The sequence below is a fragment of the Xiphophorus couchianus genome, chromosome 1 (genome assembly GCF_001444195.1).
Source record: "Xiphophorus couchianus chromosome 1, X_couchianus-1.0, whole genome shotgun sequence".
Classification (NCBI taxonomy): Eukaryota; Metazoa; Chordata; class Actinopteri; order Cyprinodontiformes; family Poeciliidae; genus Xiphophorus; species Xiphophorus couchianus.
In genome coordinates this window covers 10399131-10423399 of record NC_040228.1, presented here as the reverse complement: position 1 = coordinate 10423399, position 24269 = coordinate 10399131, and the positions used below count along the sequence as shown (strand labels likewise).

Here is a 24269-nt window from a genome sequence, read left to right as displayed (position 1 = left end):
ATCCTCCTCCATCACATCAGGAACATCTGGATGGCAAACATCCTGGCTGCGAGTCTTTCGTTGTGAGGCAGGCATGGAGATGGAAGGGTCGTCTGTGGAGCAATCTGGCAGGAAGCCACAAGGAAGCAACAGGTCTCTATGTAAAGTACGAGTTGGTCCCTCTTTGTGTTCAGGTTGTACAGTGTAAACTGGTACATTTTCAGCTCTGCCAACAACTTTGTACACCCCATGCTCCCATCTATCTGCCAGCTTGTGCTTACCCCTCAGACGGATGTTGCGAACCAGTACTCGATCTCCTATCTCCAAACTGCATGGTGTAATTTTCTGATCAAAACGGATCTTGTTCTTTCCAGCTGACTTAAGGGCATTCTCAGAAGCTAGTTTGTAGCTTTCTTTCAGGCTGGATTGCAGATTCTTAACATACTCTGAATAAGAAATGGATGATTGTTCTCTGACGGGTAAACCAAAAGCCAAATCCACAGGAAGACGAGGACAACGACCAAACATGAGTTCATAAGGTGTGAACCCTGTTACCACATTTCTTGTACAGTTATATGCATGTACTAAAGGTTTGACATACTCTCGCCATTTTGACTTTTGTTTCATTTCCAGGGTTCCAAGAATATTGAGCAGAGTGCGGTTGAAGCGCTCGACTGGATTCCCTCGTGGGTGGTACGGGGTAGTACGGCTTTTCTTCATGCCTACAACTTCACAGAGCTCTTTAATGAGCTTGGACTCAAAATCTGTACCCTGGTCTGAATGTATACGCTCTGGAATTCCATAATAAACCATAAATTCATTCCAGAGGTACTTTGCAACTGTCTTTGCCTTCTGGTTGGGGGTAGGAATAGCAACTGCAAATTTGGTGAAGTGATCAGTAAGAACAAGAATGTCTTTAGTATTACTACTGTCAGGTTCAATGGTTAAAAAGTCCATACATAGTAGTTCAAGTGGTCGGCTTGTTTGAATATTTATTAATGGAGCTGCTCTTTCTATTTGAGCTTTACGCCTTACGCAACGACCACAGGTTTTTACAAAGGTCTCCACCTCTAATGTCATTTTGGGCCAAAAAAAGCGTTGGCGCACCAGATCAATTGTTCTTTCGATGCCCATATGCCCCATATCATGGTGCAAGCTCTTTAAAACAGCTGGTCGTAACTTGGGCGGTAGGATTAGCTGGTAGATAAGTTTATCTCCATCATGTCTTCTCCGATATACGATTCCATCCACCAACTCTAACCTGTTCCACTCTCTCAGGAGCAGAGGAAGGTCAGGTAGCTCCTCTCGAACTGATGGAAGGACCTTCTCACCAGTCTCCAGTTGATGAATGACCTCACGAATAGCAGGGTCAGCTTGTTGCTCTTCTTGGAGATCGCCCTGAGATAGAGAGGGGATTAGAGGCAAACCATGCAACTCTTCATTGCTGAACCCATCAGGGATGGAGTTAACAGAGACAGATAGAGATTCAACCAGTGCGACAGATCGACTTAGTTCAGTTTGGTTCTGTGTTCGGATTATACAACTCTGACAGATGGCATCCACAATTTCAGGGGAAATGTCATGGGTGTTTTTACCATTACCCAACTGACTGGTCAGATGTTGAATGAGCTCTCTCTCTCGGCAGTGCTGGTCACTAGAAATATCTTCATGTGAGCGTCGGGACAGAGCATCAGCATCCAAATTCTGTTTTCCAGCACGGTACTGCAATTGGAATGAGTAGGTAGACAGTGCTGCTAACCACCGGTGACCTGTAGCATCCAGCTTGGCTGAAGAAAGAACATAGGTGAGAGGGTTACTATCTGTGACAACTGTAAAGTTAGTCCCATAGAGGTAATCATGAAACTTTTCAGTAACACTCCACTTCAGAGCCAAAAACTCCAGTTTATGAGCAGGATATTTTGACTCACTGACCGACAGGCCTCGGCTAGCAAAAGCAATAACGCGCAGCTTGCCCTCCTGCTCTTGGTACAATACTGCTCCCAACCCATTTGTACTGGCATCAGTATGTAAGATGTATGGCAGTTGTGGATTGGCAAATCCAAGAACAGGTGCCGTAGTCAATTTGGAAATGACTGTTTCAAAGGCAATCTGCTGATGGCTAGTCCATTTATCTCCAAAGGATTTCTTTGGATCCGAATACTTTCCTTCTGGATTCTTCAGCTTTGCAAGACTGCGGGCAGGAGGATAACCACGGGTTAATTCATTAAGTGGTTTGACAATAGCGGCATAGTCTTTAATAAATCTTCGGTAATATCCAGCAAAACCCAGAAAAGATCGCAACTCTTTAAGGTTGCGGGGGACTGGCCAGGATTTTAAAGAATCAATCTTTTCTGGATCAGTTTCAACTCCTTTTTCAGAGATAATGTGTCCCAAATAACATACAGATGACTGAAAAAACTTACATTTCTCTGGAGAGAGCTTTAGTCCAAACTGCTTCAACCGGGAGAGCACACGCAGCAACCGTTCCTCATGCTCTTCCAGAGTGGCAGAGAAGATGATGATGTCATCGAGGAAGACAAGGACTTCTTTAAGATGCAGATCTCCCATGCATCTCTCCATTAGCCGCTGAAACGTGCTAGGTGCATTTGTAATTCCTTGCGGCATCCTGTTCCACTCCCAAAATCCAAGGGGAGTTACAAAAGCTGTTTTAGCCTTATCTTCTTCTGCCATCTCTATTTGATAATAGCCAGATTTTAAATCCAATACAGTGAACCATTTGGATCCTGTCAAAGCACAAAAAGATTCTTCCAAATTAGGAAGGGCATATGCGTCTTTGATAGTTTGCAGATTCAGTTTCCTGTAATCTATGCATAGCCGGACGGAACCATTACGTTTCCGAACCACAACTATTGGAGAGGAAAATGGTGATTTAGACTCTCTTATAATGCCAGCTCCAAACAGGTCTCTAAGATGTTCACGGACTGCCTCCAGATCTTGGGGATGGATTGGCCTTGCTCTGTGTTTAAAAGGCGTTTCATCATTAAGTTTAATGGTATGTTTAACTGCATCTGTACAGCCAAAATCCATATCATGATGAGAAAATACTTCAGGCATGCTGTTCATTTTGTTGATAATATGTTCTTTCCACTCAGGTGGAATAGGAGAGTCTCCAAAGTTAAACTCCAAAGTGGTTCGTTGTGAGGTTTGAGATGTGATTTGTTGTGACAAAACAGTAGGTGCCGACCCAATGTCTGCAATAATAGTTAATGGTGATATAGACACCTCTTGCTCTGATTCATTCTTCATGATCACTGGGACTTTATATGGTGGATGCCGTGGCAATGTAATTAGACAACTCTGAACACATAAGCCCCCTGGTAAAGGTGAGCTAGGGTGTTCAACAATGGCCCACTTATCTGCAGATGGAGGGGTGTTTTTAACAGAACCCTCCAAGACAATAGTTTGACCAGGTGAAATAAGGACTGGAGTGGTGCTTAATAGCCTGACAGTTCCTGCATTTCCTGATTGATTTTGCTGGTGTTTTAACTGTAGCAGTTTCAGGACCGCTCGATATCCTTGGGCCATGGGTTGGAATTGTACATGGTTACCGCTAAGATGTTGTTCATACAGTGGCTCTAGTGTGTTCATGCCAATAAGTACATCAGATGGCCTATCAGGACTAGTATCTGGGACCACCAGAGCGAGAGTTGGTACCTCTGTGTTTACTCCTATGAAATCTTCAGGGAATGTGATGACCAGCTCCACGTACCCCAGATACGGAACAGACTGTCCAGCAGCACCTTCAACCTGTAACAAATTATCCAGAGGCATTACAGGTTGGTGGCTTAGCTTATCATTATAGAAAGAAACTGGGATAGTTGTCACCTGTGAACCAGTGTCTAAAAGGCAGTTACACACATGACCATCAATGTCAACAACAGCAGCACACTTTGATCCAATCAAACCTTTGGGTAGCTGACTGGGTAGTTTATTAGCTTGCAGTTCTTTACATTCCACAGCCTTGTTTTCAAAAAAAGGACTGGTTTGACTGAGACTGGTTCCAGTTCGTCCCACAACAGGAACCATGCCTAGTTTAACTTCTTCTGCAAGACGGTCTGCTGTCGCTGCGCAAACTGTTTCCTTTTTCTGGCAACAAGAGCAGGGTTTGGTTCATTATTACAGTGTGGCTTAATATGACCATTTTCACCACACCTGAAACAATAACCAGGTTTAACCTGAACTGGTGGGTACTGTTGAGATGTCACTGTATTGCCCCCTTTTACACCCTGCTTACTGTGTGTTACCTTAGGTTGTGATGTAATCCTTGGCTGGGTGGTGGTGGATGTTAACTTAGCCAGCTGCTGCTGTACATCTGTCAGTTGTTCTGCTAACTGCTGAGTCAATTTGGTTAAAGCAGCAACTGCTCCACCATCACCTGTATCAACACAAGTCAATCGCGCATGACTGACTACTTTTTGTTTGGTGGACCCCAAATATTGTTTCATCCGGGAAGTTTTAGCTGCCTCCCGGTCCTCTTCGGTACGCAGAAGCAATAGCAGTTCAGAGAAACTAGGTGGGACCAGTTTCTTTTGTTTTAATTGGAGTTCAGCAATCAAAGTGTTGTCCCAACAACCCCTACAGAACTGGCTTATGAGATGTCGGTTTACATCCTTGGCCAACACACCACCTCGTTTCAGGGCTAAATTTAATGCTACCTGCAGCCGCTGGAGGTATGAAGATGGCTTCTCCCCTGCATCTTGGAAAGTGTCCATGAATTTTGCAAAAAGTTCTTCTCCATCTTGTACTGTGCCATATGCCGAATCCAATATGTTCAGATACACTGTAGGTGGAGTATCTGAACTTAAATGTTTCAGCATATCAGTGGCTGGGGGAAGTAAACTCTCCACGATCCTCCTCGATCTCTGAAGCTCAGAAACTGATGGGTCTTTTAATAGCAGATCCACTCCTGAATGCCAGGTCTCATAGTCTGCTTCATGTGCTGGTCTAGGCAGCCGTCCAGAAAACACTCGGAGCCTTTGTAGATGGTAAGCACTTTCCTCAGCTTTCATGATGTGTTCCACCACGTAGCGCTGGACTTCAAGTGGTTGGATATCACCATCATGAAGAGAAGGTTTCTGTCGTGAAGTAGATTGCTGCTCACTTCTCAGTCTGGGAACTTTAGGATCAGCGGTAGTTGACAACGTTGGCTCTTTCTTCATTGTTGGATCTGCAGCTGCTGCCATAACCTCAGACTTCTCATCAGGATCCTCCATCTTAGCAGCTGAGTGAAGTTCAGCAACTGATTGTCCAATCTGAGTCATCGTGGATTTTAACACCTCTGCAAAGTTCACTCCAGAATGCTTTGCAAGTTTCTGTAACTCAAGTAAATAAGAATTAGTTTTATTCCGTGCAACATGTTCTGCATATACAACAGCTAATTCAGAAATAAAAAATGTATCTGACTTCTCAGCTGATTTGAATGCATATGGTAGAATTGAACGCAATTCAGCTACTACTGTACCACTGCTAAATTCAACCACAAGCTGGCCCTCAAACTCAGAATCCGCTTCAGAAATGATTTCAATCTTTGTTATCTTACCATATTGTTTCAAAAAGTCAAATACTTCCTCTTTATCATCTTCACCTGAAATGCCTTCAACCAAAACAGAGTTGGGAATTTTTACATCAAGGTTTTGAAATTCATCCATATTGGTGATGACAGGAGGAAAAAATAAATTTGTGTTTAACAAAATGCCAACAACCTCCTGGCTAGCTCGCCAAGTAATGTAACCCACATTGCGTTCAAGGATTAACAAGATTTTAAATAATCAGAATTAAAATTTATCCAAACAGTTCTTAAAGTCTAGCTAGGTTCGGCTACTGGAGGAGATGGCAATTTGTAAAGCACAGAGACAGTAAGATGGTGCAAATTGGTGAGTTGTATTTAGTATTTACAATATATATACACATTAGTCCATAGTTTAAAGGAAAAAACAAGTTAAAGTTCCTTATACCAAGGACGTCCACCAGTCTTTGTTGATGATGAAAAAAACCCAAAATAATCCACTTCCTTCAATGGGGACTTGAGCTGATCCTCCAATTAGTTCGGAAGAATGTTCCCAGATAAGTCTTGTGTTTCTGGATCCTGCTTATTTTAGCTCGCCAGTCTGGTCAGTGAAACCAGACAATCCTTGCTATTGTCAAGATCCCTCCAGCCACTCCTTGCGCGAGGGATCTGCAACGCACCTGGCCAGTTCCTTCTTGACTAACCGTGAATCTTGCAACGCTTGGTTGAGTAATCACCCGGCTGCACATCAGAGTCCCACAGCGGTTCTGCCTAAGCTGCGATTTGCAACCATATAAACTGTGCTATCAATTTAGGACGCTGATGTGCAGCTGTCGCATGACGTCAGAGTCACGCGAGAACACTATTGTTCTCGCCTGGTTGGTGTTAAATAAATTAAAGGGGAAGAGGAAAACATTTAATTAAACCTTTTTTTCTTTTTAAATAAATCTAACAAAATGGAAAATAAAATAAATAAATTAAACCTAATATAGAAAATGATCCTGGTTACATGTGCAAGGATGGATAAAAGACGATTCTCTCATAAAAAGGCATTTATTTATTTTTTCTAAAATTATCTTCCGTGTTTCAGTATCTGCAGCATCGACCAGCGACTCCAAGGGAATCTTTCCCTCACACAAAATATTGACAAACGTATTTGTGCGAGTCAGATTTAAACACACAATCCACCCAGGTCAATGTGTTTTGTCTCACATGTGTGAAAGCTGAGGTCCCTGCAGCAAGAAAATGACTGACAAGCACTACCAGGGTGGTGGTGGTGGTGGTGGGGGGGGGGAGGGTGAAAAAGATGCAAAGTCCCGGATTTCATTGCTTCATAAATGCATGAGGTTTCTGAACACCTCCCTGGGTCATTTATCGTTTCCTCTGCGTTCCCTAATGGTTTTTCTTGCTGTGCGGGAGAATCATTTATAAAAGCAGCCTTGACAGTCTCTCCAGGGTACAGGATACAGCAGCGAGTGTGCTGCTATCTCCTGATTTGGATGCAGAGGCATGAGCGGAAACGCGAGATCAGCATTTCGTCCTCATTCATTACTCGTATTCTCTTGTGGGAAAAGCAGTTTAACATGGACCCTCTGGTGGGGTCACTGTCTTTACAGTGAGAAGTGTAAATTGAAGATTGCAAGTGAATGGATGTAAATTCTCTCTTGGTATTCTGTGAGGACGCACTTTATAATATCCAATAGCAGTTTTCCTGCTACGTGTACAGAAAGTTGAACAGATTGCTTTACCATGATAAGGTAATTTCTTCCATTTTAAATCTAATCTTGCACTTAAGTAACCATGGTTACAGTATAGTTTCTAAGCTGCCACCAACTGAAATGACTGAAGACAGAAATGGCCATTGAAATGATGAGAATAGTTTTCCGGCATGCACGCCCGTGCACACAGTATGTTGTGCATAATGCAAATGTCTTCCAATCAGCTCAAATTTCGTGGAGGTCTTGTCTTGCCATGTGAAAAGCATCCTGTCATTTCAACATTGTGTCTCCCTCCCTGTGTTCTTCTCCCACAAGATGCCTGCGATTCACTGGAGTTAAAAATAGATATGCCCCCCCTCGCGCTCCCCACCCCCAGTGCAGCTCAGGCCTAACTTTATTTTCGCAGGGGAAATGAAAAGCACATATACTGATCGGGCTGCAGGGACAAAAGGAAAAACAATAACCTTCAAGAGCCAATGACAAGAGAGTTTCTGTGCACAAACAAAGAAGGGGATTTGGAAGCCTTGAAAGCTATTTATCATGATTAAACTAATGTTGCTTTTACTTTTTAGAAGTATAAAATCCAAGTTTTTTGATGGCGTCTCTTTAAATTGTTTTTCTATAGCTGACAATTAAAAAATACAGTCATGGTAAAAAAAAAAAAAAGACAGCACACCCTCCTTCAATTTTATGTTTTAAATATCAGAATATTTACATATTCAACCATTTAGAATATGCACCCCAATGAGTCTCATTTGTCTATACTCCTTTTGAAAATAACATTTCATTAAGTCCACATTTGTTTTGGTTTTTTTAAGGTGTTTTATTGGTCTGATGTAATATTTAAATTTTACATCATTTTTTATTAGCTGTAAGTGGAAAACGAACCTCATTAACAGAACATCCACCTATGTGTAATTAATCTAAATAATATGTTTCTTTTTTTTTTTTTTAATTATTGAAAAAAACATGCTTTCAATAATAGTCTTATCTATTGAATGCGTTACTAACAAAAGGATATGGTGTGCTGTTTGAGTTTCTACATTTTGTTTTGTGTTGTAGAGGTAACCTTTGGAGTACAAATCGCTCAACAGATTCAACACATTAATTATCAAACAAAAATAAACCCAAAAGGTAAAAGCTGTGTGTGAAAAACTAAGTACTCTGTTGCTAATCCTATACAACTTAATAAGGTAAGCAGCAGGTAGGTACTGCTGGTTAATTATGCCTGATTAACTGAACATCACGAAATGTCACCATTTCGTTGTTCATTGTTGTTTAATATTTAATGAGGGTGGTTTCCACAATCCAAATTTGATATAAATTGTTTTAGAAACAAGTTTTCCTTGTTGTATTCACACATACGCATAGAATAGAAAGAGGGTATTCTTTCTTTTAATGGAGACTGTATGTAGTCCTCTCACTGGAAAGATAATTCAGTTTTGACACAGTCACATGGACATGGACTCTTCTCTTGAATAATTCATTGTCCCGATCTTACCTTCTGCACCAAGCGATATAATATTAATACTTTCTGTTTCTTATAAGGCCGAAAGCAATCTTCATATCTCATCTATGCAAACTGAGAGTGAGGCGGGCAGATGATGGGATAGAAGAAGAGCCTTAAGGATAAATAGAGTAAATGAGCAAGAAGGCGACGTTGCGAGGAGATGGAGACGGATGCGAGCATGACACGGGCTGAAGTCAGAGTGTGACAGGCATGAGGAGGAGGAGGCAGAGGAGGAAGAAGACGGAGGTGGGGAAAGAGATGCTGGATGAGTCAAAACCCCTGAGCTCCGATGAACTCTGTGAAAGACACAGTGCTGAAAAGATGGCTGGCATGTGCCCTCTCTGCCAAGACATGCCTAAGACAATGACATAATTATCATCAAACACGCAAGGGCACGCTGCGAGAGCCCCCGACTCACGCTTGGCTCTTTTTTTTTTATTCACTCACTTATTCATCATTTCCCTTTCACTCTCAGTATTACTTTGGGCTGACATCAAAGCCAAATCTGTATAGTTAGAGATATTCCTGCAAAACAATATGGTATTTCTACAATCCCACTGTCAGTTAATACAAACAGTAATAAATAGATTTTACATACAGTACAGTCATAAAACTCTCCTTAAACTTAAAAAAAAAATACTATTACTTTTATATTTATATTGCACACATGTATTTGGGAACACTTTGGTGAGTAGCGCTGCTGCAAAACAGGGTCACAGAATACGGTTTAACAGGCTACAATAACAGAGAGGCATTAACTCCATCATAACGTGTGTGTGTACTGTGTGGGTTTTGTTTCTGCTGAGCCACAGTGTCACTGCTGACGCTCCTTTTCCGCAAGTCTCCTTGCTTTGTTCTGGAGGTAACGTGACTTGCCCTCTTCAAAACGTTTCTGCTCATCGTCTCCTTCGATCTGAAGACAAAAGCACAAGGACAAAAGACTTGCTTTAAGATGTGCATTCGTCACTTTCACATTAGTCTGCACAGGAGTGTTTCCTCTGCCGTAACATTATGCAAAGGCGCGAAAGCTCTGATCTAATTTACCACCCTGTGCTTGGCAATCACCATTCATCATCTCGGTGAAGTGGTCTTTCTGCATCAGACGCAGAAAGTTTGCAGAGGACATTTGCGATCAACACATCTGAAAGTGTTTAAAGGCGTTTCTGTAAGGTACTAGGCTCTAGTGTCGTATGAAACAGCAAGGCAGTGGGAAAACAGTGTAATTCGGATAAGCTGACAGATCACCAAACCTTTATGTTAATATTACAGTAAATGTAAATAAGAAATGACTATTTTGACATCTCCTTACAAAGCCCTCAGATCCTGTCCAACAACTTTAAACACATGGAGCTTTGTTGTTTACAATGAAACTAAATCCCCTATATAAATGTTTTAAAGAAAGTAAGACATGCTTTTCAAAATTTCACACAGTCTTCACTAAAAACTTTCAGTAAAAAACATTTTTTTACTCTTCCCCCCTGGAATGGATTTTTGATGGAATCAACTTTTGCTCTGCATGCTCTAGCCTTAACATATCTAGTAGCTTTACACGTCAGAGCAGGAAAATTCCCCCTCTTCGAATTCTCCTTTGCAAAATAGTCCAAATTCGCACCAGCCCCTAACAGGACGCAGCTGGTGGAGGATGATTGAGAGAAAACAAAGACGGTATATTTTTCTTGACTGTTTCTGCTGATACTGGGCAGGATCGCCCAGTGTCCATCTTCGCATTAACCAACTTCACTGTTCTTGCCAAAGGAAAGCATTCCCACTTGATGATACGACAGCAATATTTTCATTGAAGATGATGTGTTGAAGGTGATGCGCAGTGCTAATTTTCTTCCAAACATAGTCTCTTGCACGTCAGGCAAATTGTTCCTTTTTAGAATCCTCTGTCAAGAAAACCTTCTTCCACGTTTCTTGTGTCCCTTCACATGACAAACAGCAAACAGAACTTGTATGTTAAGATCAATTTCTTTTTGAGGACACACTCAGATTGCAAACTCAAAAGCAGATACCAGTCTCAAGGGTGAGGTGCAAACCTGGCAGATTGGTAACAACTGTGCCACAAGAACCTAGCAGGTACAAGTCACTGGGGATCATGACTCCAATGTGATGAGAAAACAAACACCTGCGTGAACATATCATCGAAGAACAGGTTGAGGAGAATGCAGCTGCAGTTTTAGGTTTGTTTGCCGTATACCAGTTATATAACCGTCAACATATTGCTCAGCCAGTTATGCTTTGTTGCCATCCAGCTGAAAGTAATGCATAATTCCAGTTCATTGGGTTTCAAAAAGGGAGGAAGACAGAGTTTCAACACAATTCAGCATTTTAAGCAAATGTACACTACCGGACACGCTGTCCGTTCATTCTGTTTTTAACCAAGTTTGTCAACCAAACCTGAAGAGTGTTCATAAGATCAGCAAGTTTATCATTTCTTTTTGGGGCAAAAAATAAATAAATATTGTGCAAACAGGAAAAAAACTAGTTATGTATGTAATGATAGTGAGACGCTTCACCTTTAAGGCCGAGGTTAAAAAGAGGAAGGCAGGCAGAGTCTCACTATTGACAGGCCGGAGGAACAAACTGCTTCACAATCTGTTAGTATGTTTTTAATATGTCTTTATTCTTCTACCAGATGGCAGATTATGGCGTGAATTATGTCCCGACTTGGAGGGGTCTTGAGATGGAAGAGGCTGTTCTGTGGAGAAAGTCACTATGGAAAGTTGCTGAAAAGAGGGAGTTGTGTGCCACTGATGTGTTCTGCTGCCTTTACTACTCTCGGCAGGTCTTTCTTGCGTAGACCAGTGCAGCTTTTGAATCATACTGTACAGCAGTAGGTCAGGAGGCTCTCTATTGTTGACCGACAGAAAGTGGTCAGAAAATCCTGACGGTGCTTTAGGGTTCAGAAGAAGCACGGTCTCTGTGCAGCATTCTCCCACATGATGGGACATTTGTGTGGTCAAGCTGCGGTCAGTTGAGATGTGTAATCAGAGAACTTTAAAGCTCTCAACCATCATCGCTCTGTGTGCTAAGTTCTCAGCATGTTGCTATTTATGTGGTTTTAGAGATGTTTCTGTTCAGTTTAATACAAGAGAACCACTCTGTCAGTGGTAAAAACCTCCTTCCAATAGACTGTCATCACTTTCCATTAGCCATAAAGTGGCGGTAATCAGGAAAAACTGAATGATTGTGTTTATATAATGGCTGGGAGAGAGATCATGGGTGTAAAGGCATAGAGAAAAAGGCTGAGGATTCACCCTTGTGTTGTGCCAATTTTCAGTATTACGTGGATAATGCCTGACCATCCAGCCCATCATTCTCTGAAGAAGTTGTAGGTAAATCTGAAAAGGTGTGTACGAGCCTACAAAAAGTCAGGCCTACAAACCTGACTGACGTACACCAATTCTGCCATGAGGAATGGGCCAGAACTCCAGCAAACTATTGTGAGAAGTTTGTGAAAGGAAGTTTGACCAAAGTTATACAGATTAAAAGAGAATGATCCTTAATAGTGTCCAAATATATGATGACTTCTGAATTTAAATTCAGGTACAAAAAAACTCTTGAAATGTTTGGCATTTAGCAAAAACATCTTGGTTTGCTAACTAACCAAAAACACGAGAAGTCTTGTCTGATTTAACTTTAGGCAGTGAGAAAAAATGTGCGTGTCTTCATATTTGTTGTATGTAAATATGTGGCTTTTACTGTAGGTGTGGTACTGTTCACACCATGTATGGAGAGCCAATCGCTGCCTCGGCTGTTTGCTTGGTAGGCAGACTAATGTTGGTCAAATTAACAGGGAAGTGGAACAGAAATTGAAAAAAGGAGTCTAAAAACACTTGGTGATGATGAGGGATAGTGTAAATGGCTGATAGTCATTAAGACACTTGACTGTGCTTATTTTGGGTTCTTGGATAATTGTTGGTGACAAGACAAGGCGGGAGTGAGAGATTGGGGAAAGTTGTAAATAGATGAGAGCTGAAATAGGCAATAAATAAAACCTACAGATTCCCAGTAAAGCCGTTGCTCTTACATGACAAATAGTATCCATTTAGCAGACCTTATCAAATACTTAGTGTTATTTTTGCTTAGCAACATTTGACAACCAGGACCTACAGCAATAACAAATAGTATTATTGGTAAAGCAACCTTGATTACTTTGTGTGAAATAAACAATTTTGCTAAATGGTGACGGTGAATGTTTTTAAATCCATCTTTACAATGATCAGTCCCTCACAACTGAGCTTCACACAAAGATTTTAAAGAGATAAATAAAGGAACATTGAACAAGTTTCACAGCAACTGCATAAAAAAACCCATCAGTACCAACATCTGTGTTTTTAACGTGATCCGATCAAGTTGCTATGGCGACTGCACACCAGTGAACTGATTAGCCCTTTTATCACTGCTTGTTGCCGTGTTTAATGTGGTTTTTTTTTTTGGTTTTTGTTTTTTTTTAAGGTGAAGCTGCCATCCGGAGTCTTGGTCACCTGACCTGGTCCTCATCAGAGCTTCAATTGTAGTTTTGGACCTAAGCTGGTCATATGCACTGTTTATATTTAATATAGTGTATTTCACCCTTTATAAGCACACACTGTATTTTTGAATCATTTTTGACAGGGGTGTTTTATAATTTATTAATGTATTCTGTTCATTCTTTACTGAATCAGATGAAGAGATGGCATTCATTGCCACTGATCTGCTTAGAGTTTTGTCCATACAATGGCTTGCTTTTTACAGTGCATGGAATCCATTCGAGAGGAGTATCAGGTTAGGGAGGAATTGTTTGATTTTATAATCATAGACCCACTGTGATTATTTTGTGCAAATTGTTCCTGTAATAATTAAATACTCCACTGGGAGCTGCAGAACGACTAAACTACTGCTGAAAGTGACTCGATGTAGCAGTTAGCCCCACCATGTCGCAACCTACACCACAGAAGAAGTTTACACCAGTGAAGCTACACCACCTTGCAGCCTGAAAGAAATAAAGTTAACTAGTTAAGCGTTTTCATCCTTTCTGTATTTGTATGCCACAACTGTATGCGCTGCCACAGCATTGCCGTGTTAGCAGGAACAGTTGCTGTCTCAAGGTGAGTTATGAATAAAAAATAAAAAAATTACACATTCAAAAGCATACAATTCTTCCATTCATCCATCAATGTTTTTTTTCATTCACTCACTTATTGATTATTTTTACAAAACACCATAGAAAATACCAGAGGGAACGCAGTAGCTCTGTACCAGTCAAGCGTTACTGTCGCATTCACGCTCCTTTGTAATATCTTTACAAAAGACGTCCAAATTTTTCTAAATTTCTCTAGCTTAAAAGAAATATATTTAATTAATTGTCATGTGAACAGGTAGGTACTCTGAACTTTGTTCTCAAAAATAATAAATATATGTCATCTGTATTTAATGTATTATTTTAGCATTAGCAATGTTATGACTTTATGTTTCAAATAAACCAACTGGATAATCTTAAAGAAGAATACGTCAGGGTTTAGGAATCAAGAGACTGACCAAATAATGTATTTCTTCCTCTGTCTTCATCATATTCTCCTTTTGTTGTTGTTTTGAGTTTTGTTCCTCAGTAGAAAGTTTCTGAAAGGCTTGAGAATTTGGGCCCACGTCCGTCTGCAGTGGTGTTTACTAAGCTGATCACCTTGAACCACGGAGCCTACTGCCAAAGCTCACTGCTTACTGTTGATCCTCGCCACCTAGTGCCGAGTCCTACCGCTTCATGTGACGTCATTGGCCCAAATACACACAATAGCATTTGCAGAGCTTTCCAAGTGTTCCATTTTGAAGCCTCGTTGGCGTGTGGGCGTGGGTGTGTGTGTGTGAAATCCAGCTGTGGAAATTCACAATTCATTAACCACCTGTGGATCTATTATCTTTGTACCGTTACTGAAAAGAAACACATCTCTAGCTGCATTCCTTACCAAAACACTGCTTTTGAATAATATGAGAAATGTTTGACTGTTTGACAGTAAATAAATTGACTGAAAGGGTTGCATGGTGGAATTATTGCCTTGCAGTAACAAAGTCATGGGTTCAAATCCCAGCCTGGGTTTTTTTCTGCATGGGGTTCGTATGTTCTTCCCATGCATGGTTCTTATCCTTCTCTCTATAACAAATAGTGTCCTACTTGCAGATGCAACACATGTTGGGTGTCTACACTAAAACTGTGCATTATCACAAAAAAGTTTGCTTATGAAAATAGCGGCCAAGTCTTTAAACACTCTGCCTATATTAGAATGGACTTTCTTTAGATTTGTTAGCATGTCCATAAATATTTAAGCATCTTTGCAAATTCATGAATAAGGTATGTTGAAAACCTTATATGCATAATTAATCATCCACTCCAGATTCATGAGCCTTGCTTCAGTGAGAACAAACAGCTCTGTGGTCTCTGTGCTGTGCTTTGGATTACTGGAGTTTCTGGTGTGAGTGCACCCGTTAACCCACGTGTGGCCGTTTTGAATGGTGGGCATCTAGAAGTAAATGTGCATCGTTTCATGTGGACTACAGAAGGTTGCCATGAGAACTGGGCTTGTTTTTGTGTCAGAGGAGGCTAGCTGAATCTCTGCCAATGAAGAACGAGGAAGATGGGAAGGAAGGATGAAGAGGACAACAAAAAAAAAAGAGTAACGTGAGGACGGAAGGAGAAAGAGAGGGAAGTGGGAAATCTGAAGAGAGTCGGGAAGACTGAAAGGGAAGGATAGATGACAAAAGAAAATCAAAGATAAACGGATAAAAGAGGTGAGAAGAGAAATCTGTTGCAGGCTCAAAAGGGATGAATGTGCTTGATTTATTCATTAGACATCAGCAGCCAGCCTCGTTCCAGTTGCAGAGGAAATACTGACCCTATCGCTTTAATAGAACCTTTTAAATTCATAGGAGAATAAAACATTGTACAGATCTAAGGTATTTTCATTTATTTCCAAACTGGATCGGCAAGCGCATAAATCGTTTCAGTATTTTTCAAGGGTACTGCTGTGAAGACAGTCCCTGAAGCCCTCCGTGCTCACGCTGTCCTCATGCCCCACTTCGGCGCCACCAGCAGTGCACGCACATTACCTCAAACCCCCCCGCCCCACCTAACCCCTCCACACACCTACTCTTGTATGGTCCCTCACCGCCCCCCCAGTGTTGAGCTATAAAAGGAAAATCTAAAGATAGTAACCACGGCGAGTTCACTAGAGAGACACCAAGGATTTGAGAATGAGGGGGGGAAAGCACCTGCAGTTAAAAATAGCAGAGGCAGGCCTTTCGATCAGGCTATTTATAGAACACAACTGGCTCAAAAACCGCCACGGCGATATAAAGATTTTAGCAGGGACGGTCTGACACTTGTTTTTAGCTTTCAGGGTTGGTTATATTTTGCCCAAGAGGAAAGAAATCTAATGATTAGACTAATAAAGAATGTGGGGGATGGAGAGAAAAGAAAAACAAGCGGAGCTCTAGAGTGAAATGAAACTGATCAAAGTCTTGAAAGGGAAATGTTTTTTTCTGTGCAAATCATTCATAATTAAAGTCAGATAATACACTAACAGAGAGATAAAACAGAAGCTGAATCTCATTATGTGTGACCGCCCCACATTATTCAATCCTTTTATAGGACACGGCAGGAAATGAAGACCCGGTGATATCCACCCAGGTTTGAGCCCTTTTCAATTTGAATTTTTATGTGAGCTTGTTAAAGAGAGAGAGAGAGCTGTTACTCCTGCATTAGCCAAAGAAAGAGGACATTTTGTGGCATTTATGAAGTTGATTCAGCAAAGAGATCTTTGAAAGAGGCAAGACTAAATGGGAAGCAACAGCAAGCAACTGCAAAATTCATACATGCAGCAACAGAGGAGGAAATCCATGTTTTGTGCTGGGAAAACATGCTTTTGAGATAAATACATTCAGAGAAATGTTTTGGTTTTGTTCCTTTTAAAATCTTTTTTTTATTCCAGCACAACAAAACAATTTGCTGCCGATATACAAATTCGTAGCTTTGAAAACTCTCAAATTCATTTTGCTTTTGCTGTCTTTGTTCTGTAAAACTAAAAATAAATAAGAGGAAAATGTTATGCAAAGTGCTTCACAGCTTTGCACAACAGACTCCCAAACAATGGAGAGGCTTCAAAGTTAAAAGTGGAGTGCAGATAATTGTATACCTAAATAATTATGGTGGTGGCAGGCCACTTCTCAAACACAGTTCCACTTGAGTTGTAGTTTATGGCAATAGCAAAAAGGCAATAACCTGAAAAGACAATTTAACCTTTTCAAGAACAATTTTATGTTGTTTTTTGACAAATTTTGCCATGTGTACAGCACATGGCAGGAATATCTCTTAAGACAATCTTAAATGTCTCCCAATAATCCCAATAAGATTGTTTGAAACGGAAAATCGGGACAAAAAATGGCGTAAAAATCTTGTCATCTGAACAAGGCATTACTCTCACCCAACGGTTTATTACAGGTGGGTGAGAGCTCCAACACATTTCAATTTAACTTGCATCAATGTTAATACTGGTCTGAATCAGCTGACCAGCTGATTCAACACATTTGAATTAACTTCAAAAGACCCTTACTCTATGACCTTCGACAAACAAGCATGCCCTTTTCTTCAGTGTAACACCATAAGCTTATCAATTTAACAGGTGTGCTTAGAAACTCAATCCAGACTTTCTAAGCAGATAGGTTTCAGTTTACAGGTTAACAATCAATTCCTATAATAATAGCAGGAAACTATCAGGTGTCATAGCCCCAAGAAACAAAATCCATATGACAGCTTTTATTATCTAAGGGTAATTAATAGTATGTTATCCCACAGTCATCCTAAATACTGTAACCTTTGTTGAGGGCTCAATGAAAACACACACAGGGTCAGATAGCCAGAACATTCACAACTTTAATGGCGGAACACACAGGTCTTTTCATTCGGACAGATAGCCTTTTCGCTCACGGTTCGCTCTCTTCTCTGCCGCTAAGCCTCATGGGAAAAACACATAACAACATAACAGCACCCTTTAACCGCTACAATAATGTATATTAACAGTTTATAGTATCAAAATGCTAAGTGGAACCAAGAAGAATCAATTTGAAAATCGAGCTCAGTAAGGAAGTTGGTTTAAATCGCTACACCAAATTAATTGGCTTAACAATTAATCAGTCAACCAGAATTCAAGGTAAATGGATTCAGGCCAATCATTGCAGTTGTATAACAGTGGTGAAGTAATGTTATATCAGCCCATTATTCATTAATGCAGACGCAATGAACCAAAAAGTGATTGGTGCCAGCATAAAAAGCTCATTTTAAACATGTACATCATTCGGTAAGATAATGATCACAAACTGAAGAGAAAACAAAGAGCTTGATAACAGATTCAGGTCTTATAAACACTAAAGTCCTCTAACATGCCAGTAATGAATGATAAGAAACAACGATGTTGGGATCAGTAGAGTTGCAGGCAGAAGACCGCTTAGCTCTAATAGCAGGGCTGGCAGATCAACCTCTGTCGTGTTCAGACAGCCATGTGACAGTAACTGCTTCTAAATAGGACATAAAGCTGGATCAGCTAAGCAGCTTCATTATATTTATTAAACTGTAGCACACACAAATGTTGAAGCACAGCTAAGATTGGTATAAAAGTTTGAAAAAATCTTTTTTTGTAAAATCTAAATTACATCATAATTTTGTTGCATTTTGACTAAAAACACTTATTTCTTTGGTTTTTGTTGCAGGACAGCAAAGTTGCCTCACTTTGTTCCATCACCACAAAGTCGAGTCATCAGAAGCATTTTGTCTGTTTTTGATGGTTGACTGGAGAACCGAATAAAATCCAAGGTTCACTATTTAAGAACAGATCAGTTCCCATGCTAACCAGCTTGTGGCTATAAAACACTCAGCTCAACCAACCATACAGAAAAGCTTTAAGTGAGGAGAAAATTCTGGAAGGCTTTTCTCCTCTTCTTTTGCACAAAAACGGGAAAAGCTATTGTCCTTAATGGCATGCCAAATGGATTAGAAAACAATTTTTTTTTAGAAGTAATATTTTTTTATTTTTAGTGTTTTCATTTGACAGAAGTATATTAGGTGACCATTTTCACAACATTAAAGTAGTCCTAGGTGAAATTCATTCAGGAGAAACAGCAGGGATGTTTGTTTTTATTTGTTCATCCTTCGTTTTATTCAAATTAATGTCTTTACTGCATTTTTAGATCTTGTGGCTTGATACCATCACTCTTAAAAGAAACAGGGATGTTAATGAAGTTGACATTGACGATCCAGACATGTGAATAGTTTGCTCTTACTGACTGAAACTGAATGCACGCTCCCTCATTTTGAGTCAACCTCATGCCACAGTAAATAGAAAGCTGGAAATAGCACAGAGTGAGCTTTGGCGTTCCTCTCTCGCTCATTTGTGCTCAGTGATCTGTTCACATGGAGCCAAGGCTCACACGTACAGATCTGCTCTTGCTAAGGCAGCTTCCTTATACTCAAGGTACATACAGTGTATGCATCATTGTGCAAATTTCTCTGTATTCTTCTTCTTCTTGTTAAGCTGGCATGTTACAACAGCAGTAAGGGATCCAATTAGGTCTCCTTTTTTAGCGTTGAATAGACTTTTTTAAAATAACGTTGCATTTTCCTTAGAATGACTATTTTTCTAAAAATTTACAAAGGGTCATATTATTACTGAAATCTTCAAGTATTGAAATCCAAACAGCGAGCTGCCTGTTTGAGATGGAAAACCTGGTGATGAATGCACAGAGGTGGGAGGCAGACAATGGCCGAACTAAAGGGCTGGTTTTGTGAAATGGAAATAGGAAGAAACATCGGAGCTTTTGAAAAGGCCAACCTGCAGGAGACGCATGTTTGATGATCATTACTATCTACCTGCTGCATCACCAGAGAAGGATGTCTCGTAGTTAAGCATGTCCTTTTTTAATATAAAGGGCAAGTATGATGGCTTTGAGATGGAAGATGTAGGAATCTTTAAAGCATAAAACATAAATCAATCCAAATTGGCCTTTTCGTGTATTTTAAAGCACGCAAGTAATTTCAAAATACTTTCCTGGAAAAGAAAAGAACCTTTGTATTCATATAAAATGAAAAACAGTACCTAAGATGGATGATAATGAAGCTTATGAAACAGCTGAAAGTGACTGGCAATTGTTTTAAAGAGAAAATTTGTTTTCTAGCAAAAAAAAAAGCAAAAGGGGCAGATTTTTCCTGATCTACCAGAAACAATCTCTCTGCTCAAAACCACTTTACATTGGAAATCAGAATTTAGGCAAAGTAACAACCCAAGGATAAAGGTACAAAAAATGACAGTGATGCCAGACAGCTTAAGCATGGAGTCAACACTAATGTTACTTATCAGCCGAAAGATTTTTCAGATAAGAAAATGCATGAGCTTTTTTGTGCTCCTGAGTCTATACTTATTGTCGGATATTTCTGAATCGCGTACCGTATTGATATAATCCAGTGACACACTGTGTTAAGTTTAAATAAATTCACTGAAACTGTTGACTTTGACTTGGAAGCCTGCTAGCACTTTCCAAGTGTAATTTAGAGAACAATGTCCATGCTCTAAATTATGGTGAAGTGCAGAGCGAAGCAGAGACGCATGCAGTGTAAAAGTGATAGAGAGGTGACTGCATGGCATAAAACGGTAAGAACAAGAAGGTCAGGCTGCAAAGTAATTTATGATCATCTCCTTGGCCAATACCAGAGCGTAGATTATATCTTACAAGTATATCCAACTATCATGAGCTTCAAGTCAGGACACAAGTGAAAACTAAAAGATGTAGCAGGATGAAATACACCTTTTAAAAATAACTGTCCACCTTCAAATTCTACTGGATGTCTATAGCCAAAGAGTCGATGCAGAATTTATTAGACAACCAATCTGAGATAAATTTTTTGAAATACACAGATATTAACACTGCTAAGTTTGTCTTTCTTTTAGAAAATCTTTGATTGTGTTCGCATTTAAAATTACAATTTCAAGCTTAAAGATTTTACAGAGACCACATTTTAGTTTAAGAAGAGAGAATGGATTTTGAGATAGAAATCTGCTTCACTCTTCACTTTCAGCCTGTTACCATTTTTGCTGCTCTGGCTTCATTTATTAATGCGTCTCTTTGGCTTCTGCAGCCAGCCACACATACTTAAAGTTTAATGATGAGCTCAGGTACTAACTTTGTAAATGTGGTTCAAGTGTTCACTTAAGAGAATAATGACCTACTGCTGGACTTTCAAATTTCTCTGAAGCTGCTTACTCAGCTCATGTCGCTGTTGTGAGCTTTTTCTGGGCTTGCAAAGCAAAGAGAAAAGCATCATCACAACATCACAAGGAACGATCTAATCCAATAGCATTGGGCAAACCTGAAACAAATTAAACTAGACAGGGGAAATTTGCAACCAAACCTAAAAACTGTAATTATTGAATTATGAAATTAGGAATCATGACACAAATACACATTTACAGTAAAATAAATATTACATTTAAAATTAATTGCAATCCATTGAACCCTTTGTTTATTTCTTGGAACAGGGTCTCGAGGACCCCTCTCTTGTTTAAATATCACATGCTGACAGGATGAATTCACATCTCTCTGAAGAGTTGGACGTGATTTCAAAGGATCATAATAGAGAGAGTCAGGGCGGGTGAGTGGCGCCAGGAAATAATTCAAATACATCGGGTTAAAACAGATGGTTCGTGTGCATAATGTTTGCATAATAAACAGGGTTAGGATCACCATGCAGCACAGAGCCAGGGCAAACAGCATCCATCTCTTTCATGTCTACGTGTTAACCTCTGCTTTTACTCCCCAGAACTGCTGAGTCAGACAGTCACTGACAATAAGGACTGTTTTCAGCAATAACGGCCTTTAATTCTCAGAAATCAGATCTGGGTAATAACTAAAAACTTTTTCCTTTGCTGCAGTCGGTTAATAGTGTATGTTTAACTGTATCAAAGTACCAGTGATTTAAAAGAGAAAAGGTCTCTTTTAAAAAGTCTCAATAAATATCAATCAGGCTCCCATATATCTGATTGTATCTAATGAAAAAATCAATCAAAAAGATAAATTCTCACAGAGCAAGATAATGTGTAAAGGTTTTGTAATTTAATTAGAAGTTTAACCCTAATCAGAGTTTACAATTTGGTTTCTTAATAACTAACTACAACTGCATTTCAGTTAGCTATTAGCAACAAATGAGAAAACTAATACTGCTTGAAATAAACGTTCAGAACAATATTTAATGTGATTAAAGGCAAAGGTTTTCTTGACCTCTTGCTGAAGTTTTAAAAAAACTTAATTTGAGTAAAATAAATTTGAGTTCTGTCTTAATAAAATAATCAGAGGGCCTTACTTTGTGGCCTGGATCATCTTTTTTGACCTCTCAGTGACCCAGACTGGATCTCTTGACCTGCGTTTCTTACTGTCCTGTTCTCCATGACAGAGGAATCCCTGCACGACAGCTGCTCTACAGCCTGAAGGCTGGTCTGGGGTTGAGGGAAGTTTTGGCTAATATATCCTGCCCAGGTCAGTGGATGGTTACCTACTTTGGATCACCCCGAAGCCAAATTAGATATAAAAACAAAGTGCTCTTAAATAAAGTCACTGAGTAATGTTCTGAACACGTGGAGATGAGCAGGAAATAGAACACAAAAAACTGTTTGTATGTCAGAAAACAGGTCAGAAAATGTGAAGCACAAAAATAAAGCAGATTAAGACTTGATCCAAATTGACTGAAATAAAACTTATTGGATCTGTGTTCTGTTTTTCTCGTCTAGTCTTCCGAACAGGCCTGTGTTTATTCTGAAAGACTAGAGAAATGTATTATTTTACTGGAGGTGGGAAAAGAACGAAGTTCCTTTTGGCCACGAGATTTAACATTTCTAATGAAACTGAAGAGCAGAACGTCGTCAAAATGGCTCTACCACTTCAGACTTGCAATCATGAACATTTAAAATTTCTGACCAACAACATATTAGCTGTCTGAGAGCACAGAAGGAAAAAGTTCTGTCCAGGCAAATGTTTCAAGAAACGGCTAAAAGAAAAGGAAAACAATCCATTATTTTTCTTGTAGTTCTAGAAGAAAGAATAACTCTCTTCATTTCTTGCAGAGTGCAGTATGTACAGCAAACATATTTTCATGCTAAGTTAGGAAAGCAAAAGGTTAGATTGGAGGTGTTCGTATGCTCCACAGTCTTCAATAATAATCTTGTTGCAATCAGAGTGAAGCAGTCAGCGTCCAAAATAAACAAGACAGAAATCATACATTTAAATGATGATGTGTTACTAAAAATTTATGGTCAATTTATCTTTTTCCACAGTTAAATCTGGTAGGCAAAAAAAAAGGCAAATAAAACCTCTTTTGCCTTTTATTTTGAGCCACACCATTAAAACGTGATACTGTGACTCTTGGTTTTTTCAATGATGGCTTGAAATGCAGAAAAAAAACAACTGTTTGGTACCAACCTTTAGAGGTGGGACATTTAGCGGTTTATTTTCCTTGTCAAGCGAGATGAAGGTGAAGAAGGCTGAGACAGCACGATATTTCCCTATCTGCTTCTCCATCAGCGAATCGGCATCCACCAGCACTTCTATTTCCATAGACCTGTTGCTGACAAACGTGAGCCGGCCCGTCACCGTCACCACGCAACCTTGGAGAGAAAAGGAGAAGGGCATTGAATAAATTGGTTTACCACGTTTTAGTCTTAAATACCAAAGTACATATAGCATTTCTCGATGCGATTTAGTTTTACATCTCAAAATCGCTTTTGTTCATTACTCGCTTCAGGTACTTTGTTGTCCGATTTCATAATAAGTTGCAATGGACAAAAAAGGAGGAGCAGCAACACCCATTCATATAGGAAAGTAAATCTTGAAATCATAAAAACACTGAGTGAACATTTAATTAAGAACATTTACACTGATCCAGAAACATTTTGAGCTTTAGCAAGTTAACACTTTTTATTTCCAATTTTATTCTTTTACTTGAGGTGGGAGGCCCAAATCCAACCATAAAACACTCACAAGCTATATTTTAGGGATACTGCATAGGATTCTGACAGTTGACCAGCATAAGCAATAGCTTTGCTACATCGATAAATAAATACAATATTTACAGAGAAGTCAAACACAAACCAAAGATTGAAGGAGGTTGACGATGTTGCATCCATAGGTAAACTTTAGCTTGTAGCAAACACGATGGGTTGGTTGCAATGTAATATTGTGAAATGAGTGGATAACTTGTTGATTTCTGTTTTGATTTTGTTAGAAATCTGATAAATTATTTAGTCTAAATTAAAAACTTGAGCCCTTTCAGAGAGGGTTGCACGATTAGTTCATAGCTAGTTATAGTTAGTGCAGACACTATGACCAGGGCTGCCAACTGGACCATACACCGTTTATTTTCCTTGTCAAGCGAGACGAAGGTGAAGAAGGCTGAAACAGCACGATATTTCCTATCTGCCTCTCCACCAGCGAATCGGCTGCTGGAGAGGCAACCGATTCGCTGCCT

The 24269-nt window shown here is 39.7% G+C and overlaps 2 protein-coding genes across 5 annotated transcripts in view; both read right to left on the bottom strand.

Moving 5' to 3' along the window:
• Window positions 1–954: 954 nt before the first annotated feature.
• LOC114144013 (uncharacterized) lies at window positions 955–6456 on the bottom strand. The gene is made up of 4 exons (XM_028016446.1): window positions 4656–6456; window positions 4235–4375; window positions 2403–3747; window positions 955–1766 (listed from the first exon to the last, which is right to left on the bottom strand). The coding sequence occupies exons 1-2, from the start codon at window positions 5646–5648 to the stop codon at window positions 4349–4351; spliced, it is 1020 nt and encodes a 339-aa protein (XP_027872247.1). The 5' UTR covers window positions 5649–6456; the 3' UTR covers window positions 955–1766; window positions 2403–3747; window positions 4235–4348.
• A 1683-nt stretch (window positions 6457–8139) lies between these two features.
• Window positions 8140–24269, bottom strand: part of acot7 (acyl-CoA thioesterase 7) — a 61944-nt gene continuing 45814 nt past the window's right edge. For all 4 annotated transcript variants that reach the window (XM_028016426.1, XM_028016436.1, XM_028016414.1 and 1 more), the window contains 2 exons: window positions 23225–23409; window positions 8140–9647 (listed from right to left, as the gene is read on the bottom strand). In XM_028016426.1, coding sequence (XP_027872227.1) covers window positions 9549–9647; window positions 23225–23409 — 284 coding nt within the window. In that variant the 3' untranslated portion in view covers window positions 8140–9548. The remainder of the gene's footprint in view (window positions 9648–23224; window positions 23410–24269) is intronic.